The sequence below is a fragment of the Garra rufa genome, chromosome 6 (assembly GCF_049309525.1).
Source record: "Garra rufa chromosome 6, GarRuf1.0, whole genome shotgun sequence".
Taxonomy (NCBI): domain Eukaryota; kingdom Metazoa; phylum Chordata; class Actinopteri; order Cypriniformes; family Cyprinidae; genus Garra; species Garra rufa.
This window is the reverse complement of record NC_133366.1, coordinates 20,857,086-20,867,584: the sequence shown is the minus strand read 5'-3', so window position 1 is coordinate 20,867,584 and position 10,499 is coordinate 20,857,086. Positions and strand designations below refer to the sequence as shown.

The 10,499-nt window shown below is 37.7% G+C and overlaps 1 protein-coding gene across 1 annotated transcript in view; it reads left to right on the top strand.

The window, feature by feature from the left end:
* The first annotated feature begins 984 nt into the window (after positions 1 to 984).
* The window catches only part of nr3c2 (nuclear receptor subfamily 3, group C, member 2), a 125,681-nt gene continuing 116,166 nt past the window's right edge, over positions 985 to 10,499 (top strand). Inside the window, exons 1-2 of the mRNA XM_073842774.1 lie at positions 985 to 1,275; positions 4,689 to 6,471. Of these exons, the coding sequence (XP_073698875.1) occupies positions 4,709 to 6,471 (1,763 nt within the window). The 5' untranslated portion in view covers positions 985 to 1,275; positions 4,689 to 4,708. The remainder of the gene's footprint in view (positions 1,276 to 4,688; positions 6,472 to 10,499) is intronic.

Sequence of the window (10,499 nt, the reverse complement as noted above, 5' to 3'; positions counted from 1 at the left end):
CAACGAAACTGTTAATTATTTCCATTTGATTCCATAACGTAAACGTGTTACAGTTTGTCAGTATACAGACATTGTGTCTTAATGGCGTCTTCTTCCCCTAGTTGTACACTACTGTATAAACATCAACATTACATAAGCACAGGGTTATTAAAGGCTATTTCCATATCAACAAACTCCAACAAAATCACAAAAATTGCACCACCTTGTGGTACTGTACCGTAGGTCTTTTCAAACGAGCCTTTATATCAAACCAATGTTTGATAGCAATAAGATGACCTATAAAAATATTTTATATTCAAGTCGTGTTTAATGAGTAAACATACATTCATAGGCCTATTTTGTTTTTTCAAGGCCTGTTAAAAGTTAGTGACTGCTCATCCCTATATGATAATCCCAAGCCTAACCACTTCCAAAAGACATTCACAACTACTTTATCCAGCTTAATATATACTTATCTTTGTTTACCTTCGTTTAGAATTCAAGAAAGCAGACAACTTTAAGAAACCACCTAAAGGATGACCTAAAGATTTTTTTAACTATATACTTCCATCAATTTGTCATTTAATGCTTGATCAGTTCCAGTCCTGACTCACCGCTCAGTGTTCCGTTTGTGCAGATTACAACATAGTTGCATTTAAAAAACGTTACAGGTTTGTGATTGCACCGTGCATGGTTTAATTAAATTAACGATTGACCGTTCTAGTTTTATATACCACTAAATAACATTTAGTAAGGTCATGCACTTAAATGTTTGAACATCCATTTGTCCTAGATGCACAGGTTAGCGCCTGCGTAATCAAACTACCTTGCCCTACTTCTGGATGGAGAGCCGTATATACCTGAGCGCACCCATCGCCCCCTCCAACTCGAGCTCTCATTGCAGTAGGAGGGGCCATGTGCACACAATGACGTCGCTACGCAAGTCTGTCTGAGTCCTCCGCTGTTTGTATTAGTCTTCAGTTGGGCGCCTTGTACAATCTAGTAGCAATGTGCACGTAAACAGAAAACAAACGACAGGACGTTTCGGTGAAGTCGCTGTTGACTGCTGTACGCGTGTAATGCGCTGTCGTTGAGGACCTAGCGTCATGCGCGCGGCAGTGTGCGGTGCGTTCAGCTGTCACAACTGAAACTAGTACATGCAAGCAGTCGCAACACTGGGAATACTTCTAAACACAACTTAACGCTACTGTTTAGTGTCATTTTCTCCGTTTTGTCCTTTGGATTACTAGTGAGCACCAGTAGAGATAACTGTCACAACTGGATGTCGTAATTACGGTAAGATGTCTTTATTATTATATCGCAGGAGAACAGAGTCTGTATAAATGAAGTAGGCTACTGTAAATGCAGACGCGTTTGAAACTTGTCTAAAACTTGTACATTTGTGTTTAACTTGATAGGACTCTTGTACTTTAAAAGAAACAACAGAATAAACAACACTAATGACTTACAACTTTATATAATAATTCCATTAATAATGTAGGCTATTCTTTCCTAACATCATTTGCATCAGATTGTATCATGTTTGACGTTTCGGCTAAAATAAATAAATCCACGCAGCTCTCAGGATTTATGCAGCCTAAGTGAATACTGCTTAACACGCTATTGCTAAAGCTTTCCATCAAATTTAACCTACATCAAATTTTAAACAGTTATATCAAAGCTTAGCGTTATAAGTTCTAAACGGGATACCAGCTTGTATAATTTCGCGTAACGTTAACATCATCCTTATTTACTGTAGAAGTCGGTGCATCGAGAGTTGAGTGCAACTTAAGTTTATTCAGCCAGATGGGACACAATAATTACCAGTGATGTTCTGGTTCACAGACGCTTGCGAATAAGGTTTATTCTTGGGGAAAAAAAAAGCATGCACATTTATTTAACTTGTTTAAGCATACTTGACGTACGTGACGTCATGTGGTGAATAAAGTGCATCACTACGATATTTAATCGGGAGCTCTTTTGCAGAAGAGATAACTGCGTCACACTCATCATTCTGGAGGTCGCTGTGCAATGCAGCATGAAATATCACGCACCCGAACCGACACGTGAAGTTGACTAAGTTTTTGTAGACTATGCAAAGAGCAAGTTCGTAATTCTGATGCTTTTAAGAATGTCGCAGAAATATTGTGGCTACAAAGCTTATAAATAAAAGACTGACAGATCGACGGGTCCAATCCGTGAGTGGCGTGATAAAACTCTTGGCGACAGTGTGTCTGCTTCTGTCCAATGGTTGCACGCTAAAGTACGGTATCGTGGGAAGAAGAGGATAGAGAGAGAAAAAAACCCAAAACAAAAACAACGAACTACGTCTAACGTTTAAAGCAGGAGAGTCATCACCATAGCCTATGACTTTGCTTTTAAAAGTGAAGTATATGTCTGTAGAAAAGAGCTGATTGTCATTGCCTTAGTATTGATGGTGAAACAAGTCTGTATACTGTACATGACTGACAGTTTAAACTCACAGAGGTTCTATTGCGTCTTCAGTCCCTCCCCTAATGCTCATGTGTGTGGTCGGTTTGCTTTCTCCTCTTGGAGCTGTCAACAGTGTGGGAAATTAACTTTTTTTTGCCTCAAGGCACTAAAAAAACCCTCGTTACATATGTGAAATTGAACAAATATACACTGCATTCAGTCCAGCCCCCTGTTTTCAGATTTAAAGCAGTTCTTTTCGCATTTAGCACCAGGATGAATTACTTAAGGGACATTTGGATTTTAAAAGGTACAACCATTTGTCACTTCACCATAACTAAATGAACACTGCCAAAATGAGTTCTTACCTTGTACCGTTGCCATCTGAAGGACAGAAGGATTCACTTTGTTTGTTCACTTTGTTCTAAGATAATATAGATAAATCATTTTTTAACCCCTCTACTTTTCTAGAAATTCAAAAAATTAATATATAAATAATAAAATGTGACCCTGGACCACAAAACCAGTCATGAGGGTTGAAAGCTGAATAAATGAGCTTTCCATTGTTGTATGGTTTGTTAGGATAGGACAATATTTGTTCGAGATACAAGATCAAGAATCTGAGGGTGGAAAAAAAATCTAAATATTGAGAAAATCACCTTTAAAGTTGTCTAAATGAAGTACTTAGCAATCCATATGAATAATTAAAAAATTAAGTTGTGATATATTTAAGGTAGGAAATTTATTAAATATCTTTATTTAATATCCTAATGATTTGTTGGCACAAAAGAAAAATCAATTGTTTTGACCCATACAATGTATTTTTGGTTATTGCTACAAATATACCCCAGCGACTTAAGTTTTGTGAGTTTTGTGGTCCGGGGTCACAAATAATAATAGTAACAATAATCCAGGAATGAAGAATTATAAGTACAAAGAAATTACACATTCTATATTACACTGTAAATACAAAAAAATATCAGCATAATGACACTGCTGTTAACATTGTGAACATATAGAGCTGTATGTCCGTGGATGTACAGTATATGAGAGGCAGAGGCACATTTTAAGAACTTGACCTGATCTGTATGGTGATATTACCATCCCTCCCACATTTTTGTCTTTTAGCAGGTAAGATACTTTTTTTATGGTACAGACAGCAGCTGAAGTTAGAGGGGGCGGCAAAGTAAAGCACATGAATTTGCTTGGAAAAAAGTTACCTGCTAGGTCACAATTCATATTCAATGAGAGGGGTGAGTGGATTCTGTGAAAACTATTTTGAATGTGGAGCACTGCATCCGATGTATGCAGAGGCAGTGCCAGGATCCAGAAATGCTCAAAGCAAAGACTTTCACAGTTAATTTACAAATGTACTAATTTATAGTGGATTCACACATCATGGTGGTAAAAACATAGTAAAACATGTGGGTCTTAAGTAGCATGTAACATATTTGTAGAAATAGCCAAAAATACATTGTATGGGTCAGAATTATACATTTTTCTTTTATGCCAAAATTCAATTAAGTAAAGATCATGTTCCATGAAGATATTTGGTAAATTTCCTACCGTAAATATATCTTAAATATAACCTAATTTTTGATTAGTAATATGCATTGCTAAGAGCTTCATTTGGTCAGCTTTAAAGGCGATTTTCTCAATATTTTGATCTTTTTGCACCCTCAGATTTGTAGTTGTATCTCAGTCAAATATCCTAACAAACCATACATCAAAGGAAAGCTTATATATTTAGCTTTTAGATGATGTATAAATGTCAATTTCAAAAAATTGACCATTATGACTGGTTTTGTGGTCCAGGGTCACATATAATATATAATACAAAAACTTCATCTGGAGAAGATGGGGAGGCGGCACAGGGGCCTGACAGAAACATTTCATAAAGAAATGTATGCAATCATATTTTATTAGCATCTGATTTAAATCTGAGGATCTGAGGATATAAATTGGTTACAAAAAGCAAAATAATGACTGTATTAGGTGCAAAAAAAAAAAAAAAAAAAAATATATATATATATATATATATATACACACAATTGTGGTTAGATGTTTTTAAAGCCCAACAAAACTTTTAAATAAGTGATATATTTCTATGTAATCACATAATTATTTTTTTTTAAAAACCAACAAATGAAACCAGTAATGAATAATAATTATGTGTGCTATTTGGTTTGACAGTCAGAGTAATGAGATTTTTTGTACTAATCAAATTACTGCTATTTTGACTGTAAAATCTAAATGTTTTTCATTTATTGGTCCATTAGGTTTGTCAAATGATCCAGGTATGGAGACTAAAAGATACCAAAGTTACTGCGAAGGGGCAAATGCAGAAAACAAATGGGCACAGATGCCAAACACCATGGACTATTGCTGTTCTGCAGAAGAGAGTTTGACCAACAGCGATGTGCTCATGGATATTGTAAACTCGAGCAATGCCCCTAGCGTGCCGCCTGTCTGCAAGGACAACAACTTTAAAACTACAGAGACGACAATGCTTAGAGTTAACCAGAACCAACCGTTACCTTTTCCCTCCTTCAACAACTCCTTCCACAACCGCAAATCGGAAACAGACTCAAAGGAGCTCTCCAAAACAGTTGCTGAGTCTATGGGCTTGTACATGAATGCTGCCAGGGAAGCAGACTTTGGCTTTGCCCAACAAGGTACTGCAGGAGGTCAGGGTAGCCCAGAGAAACTGTATCCTCTTTGTGGGAGAGCAATTGAAGACAGTCAGTCCAGAACGACTGGAAGTCCAAAGATGAAAGCTCCCCCAGCTTCATTCCCACCTGGGGCCAAGCTACCCAACGGTGGCCCGCAGGAGAGTGCTGTGGTCTCTGCCTCAGTGCCCTCCGCACTGGCCACCGCTCTTTCATGCAGCACCGGTAGCTCTGACCCCATGTCTAGTCCTACTGGACACAACATGGTGTCGTCCACCACCAGCCCTACGTTCTTTGACTCTGATTGTCCATCGCTGGCTTCGGCTCGCACCAACTTGACCCAAGGTCAACACACCAGCCCCAACACCTGTAGCCCTGTAAAGTCCAGCATGGTGGGGTCACCTCCACTGGCTAGTCCACTCAGTGTAATGAAGTCTCCAGTTTCCAGCCCTCATAGCATAGGTAGTGTGACCTCACCGCTTTCTTGTAACACCAACATGAGATCATCCGTCTCAAGCCCCACAACAAATGGAGGCAATACCTGTAACATTAGACCATCCATCTCCAGTCCGCCCACTGTTGGCAGCATGACCATGTCCAGTCCCAGGAACTCATCCAGGGGCTTCTCAGTCTCAAGCCCTCCCAGTGGACTGGGCCTAGTTCAAAACGACGTCAACAGCCCTGAGAGCCGAGAGCACGACTTTAAGGCATTCGAGTTCCCAAAAGTAGAAACTGTGGATGGGGAGATATTTAACATAGGCTTGGATGCTATGGGAGTGGCCAAGTATATCAAAAATGAACCTGGCACCGATTACAGGAGTATGTGCCTAGGCAGCAGCAAGAGCGCCATGCCACATTCTCCTTTCTTAACTCACATTAAGACAGAGCCGAACAGAGAGGTGACTTGCTCGAGCCTCCAATTTGTGGAGCCGCAGCACTCTCTAGGCTGCTTTCCTTCTACAGAGACCACATACTTGTCTTTGAGGGATAATATTGACGAATATAGTCTTTCTGGGATCTTGGGACCTCCTGTTTCGTCTCTGAATGGCAACTATGAACCTGGTGTGTTTCCTAACAATGGCCTGCCTAAGGGGATTAAACAGGAAACCAATGATGGCAGCTATTACCAAGAGAATAATAATGTGCCCACGTCGGCTATTGTTGGCGTTAATTCAGGTGGACATTCATTTCATTACCAGATCGGAGCACAAGGAACAATGTCGTTTTCACGCCACAATCTGAGGGACCAGACGAACCCCTTGTTGAATCTAATTTCTCCAGTTACTGGATTAATGGAGACGTGGAAAACTCGCCCAGGCCTGTCACAGGGCCCTCTCTCTGCCAGAGGCGATGGCTATCCAGGCTCAGTCTGCCTTACAGAAAACATGGAAAGGTAAGACATCCGCAGGGAGTTTTCATTAATGTGTCGCAACATTTTATTGTTGTGAAGTTGTATTGTTGTTTCATACAATAGTTACAAATGCGATGGAGACAACATGCTAAAATTAGCCGGAATCAATTGTATTTGTCTGGAAGCTCCCAGTCAATATAATTAACTGACAGACAAATGGCTTGCATTTGAAACATCCTCTCCACCCTAATGGCCAGGAATTACCGCTTTTGTGCTGCACTAAATCTACACTTAAAATTGAAGTTGACCAGCATGTGATCTCAAGCCAACACTACAGGGCTAAGCTCCACTATAGGAGGGAAGCAAAGTTTCCTTCTTATCAGAACTTTGTCTATGTCTGTTAACATAAACATAACTTACTGTGTTGTTATCAGAAGGCCTTGTGCAATGAAATACACTTGTTATTGAGTCCAGTCATTATGCGCCGGCGTCATACATAATTAATAGTAGGTCAAGTACCTTTCTTTTAGAAACAATGATAAACAAGCAGTTTTTTTATGAAAGGCCTTTAAACAAACAATAGAAGATATCAGACAGAAAGTTGCTTACTAAATCATTTGAGACAAGAAACAGATTATTTTTAACCCAGTGCTTCAGTGGTAAATGAAAAACAAAGTAATGGATATGAAGTGTACAGTTAACATGAGGACACAATTTTTTTTCTTGTGCCATTGCCATGTGAACGTTGAATCAACTGCAGTGGGCCTTAAGAAAATCCTCGCCAGTTGCTGAAGTCATAAATGTTTGCTTACCAGATTTTAAATTATATGGTTGCATAATTTCTTTAACAAGCCTGCAAAGTGCAGGAAGCCCTAAACAGTTCTATAAAGCATATCCCATCTGACAGTCAAAACTTTTATAAGAGTCAGATGTTTGCAGAGTTTAACTGAGTGATACATTGAACCCCCTTTTCAGAATGTGTTCATTTGATGCTATTCTGAGACAAGGCAATTACAGCTAGCCGAGCTCTAGCAGTATAGCTAATGATTTTCACCCCATCCCAGATGTCCTCTGAAACAGTCAGCCAAGCACTCATTCCAAATAGCGTGTCTTTCTTACCATCCTAATGATATCAGGAAATATGTAATGCTAAGTTGGCTAACAAGAGAACGTAAATATATCTGTAGGTTTGTAGCTTTCTGTCATGGCTAAAGATTTATAGTTATGAGTCTACCTTGTATATGTCATTTAAGCAGATCTAAAAAAAAAAAAGCCTGTTTACTCAAGAGTGTGGATTCAAGCTGAGCTCACCACTGTAGCACCATCTATTATGGGGCAGTCCCTTCTGACTGGCTACTAGGCTGCAGTGAATTATTTAAGTTTTTGATTTACATAGCATACTGCTATTTAATTGTTAATGTATGTGTATAGTTCTTTTTGGATAAGAGGTTACAGGGAATGTGGTCAAGCAGGCATCCTGTTTAAATTTTTTTCCTTTAAAAGGATTTATTTAAAATTCCATTGTGACCCTGGACCACAAAACAGTCTTAAGTAGCACGGTTATATTGGTAGCAATAGCCAAAAATACATTGTATGGGTCAAAATTATTTTTTTTTTCATTAGGATATTAAGTAACGATCATGTTCAATGAACATATTTTGTAAATTTCCTACTAGAAATATATCAAAACTTAATTTTTGATTAGTAATATGCATTGCTAAGGGCTTCATTTGGACAACTTTAAAGGCAACTTTCTCAATATTTAGATTTTTTTTTGCACCTTCAGATTCCAGATTTTCAAATAGTTGTTTCTCGACCAAATAATGTCCTATCCTATCAAAACATACATCAATGGAAAGCTTATTTATTCAGCTTTTGGAAAAAATTCTGAACCCTTATGACCCTTATGACTGGTTTTGTGGTCCAGGGTCACAACTATGAGCCAAAAAAGTATTTTTTAAATCAGCATTTTTAATCTAGGTGAATGTTAATTTATAAATAAATTATTTTTACATAATGTATATTACATACCGTTGTTAATTTACATAACTCATCTGCTCATAATACATTCATTTCAACTGACTCATTTTAATTTATACAAGTTGAAATGTAAATATTAATATTAACCAAGATTAATAAATGCTGTTGAAGTTTTTTTTTTCATGCCATTCAAATGTTTGGGGTCAGTTTGATTTTTTTAACTGTTTTGGAAAGAAGTCTTTCATGCTCATCAAGGCTGCATTTTGATTTGATCAAAAATACAGTAAAAACAGTAATATAATGAAATATTAGTACAATTCTAACACAAAAATTATTCTTGTAATGGAAAAGACTCCAGTCTTCAGTGTCACATGATCCTTCAGAAATCATTCTATTATCTGGATTTAGTGTTTCTGAAACATTTCACTATCAGTGTTTTTGTGGAAACCACAATAAAAAAAATTCAGAATACTTTGATGAATAGAAAGTTCAAAAACAGCATTAATTTAAATGGAAATCTTCAGTATGTAACTATATAATTGTCTTTACTGTCACTTTTGATCAATTTAAAGCAACCCCGCTAAATTATGTATTAATTAAAAAAAAAAAAACAACAACACATCTTTTAGACCCAAAACTTTTTAACTGTAGAGTATATATACACAATCATGCAAACAAGTTAACAAGGAGTATCTATAATCAAGAGAAATCCATTTTTATTTTTAGTCAAAACCTTGACGCTCATAATAATTTGCCTTTGGGTGCAGTGCAAATTTTGATCTCTCGCTCTGTCTCTTTCTCAATGGTTCCATGCTGTCACCGAGTTTAAATCAATAACTAACACACTGAGCAAACCATGAGTGAGTGACAGAAGCGGAAGGCGGTGGGTGAGGCGCTGATCTAACACCTTCTTTTTCCATTTGTAACTGAAAGGTTAATATTCAGGTTGTAGGGGGATGTCAGTCAGGCACGAGTAAAAAGAACTACAAATATAGATAACAGGCTATGAAAGTTACAATGATACAGCAGTTTACTTTGAAGGCAACCTATATAGTGGGAGTCACATCGCTGCTGACAGGATCAAAGTCACCCTCATCCTAATGAGATCCAGCTTAGCCAGAATGTCAGAGTAGATGACAGTCAGAGGTGGGATGGCTCACTGCCACGTCGGCCCCAGCTGGCCCTCAACATCACACATTACGCCTGGTCAGTCAATATCACTGTGTGTTTCCACTCTTCTTTCTGCTTTAATTTTGTTTTCTGGCTTTCTCTAATGTTTCTTTTTTTATGTTTCCTCCTTCATAAGCCATTAGGTTCGTCATAGGAGTTCTTTGGAATACACAGATCTTTGATATCAACATTAAATATAAGCCATTATTGAATCAATTACATGTTATAACTTAAAAAAGCAAGTGAGAAAATGACACAGGCAGTAAAGTGGGGGTGGGGAGAGAGAAAAATGTTGGTGCCTTCAAGCTGTGCATGGTAGTGTAAGGGAAATCTCTTCTTGCCTTTGTTTTTCTCTTTCAAACACCGATGTAAAAAGTGCTGCTAAAATGGCAACCTGCAGTGTTACGTTCATTACAATTTTTTGAACCTGCTATTGAAACTGCGACATCTCATCAAATTAAATAGAAATGACAGAATTAATCAAAAGTTAAACATAAGTTTTTGCACTTTAGCAATGCATGGTAACCAGTAGAATGCATTTTATTAAAATGAAAGAATAAGCCGTTTGTTGTTTGAATACAATAAGAAAGATTGACAGTGAGTATTACCAGAGCGGAATGGAAATCCCCTTTAACCAAAATTATGCAATTGAGTGATGCAGCATAGCATAGGGCAGCAGGTCGCACCACTAGCAGTGACATTTTCACTGAATTTCAAACCGCAGAGCGGCAGAACAGAATGAGAAAGAGCCATACACATAGGAAACTCACTAATATAATTCAATATAATAGTAAATTATAATTACTCTACAAAACATGCTGTAGCTTGTTTAGGACATGTTTTGCTGACTTATTAGATGTTGAGTGCAGCAATTTATGCGTGCAGTTTTGTATGACGTTTTATTTCCAGCTGCAGTCAAG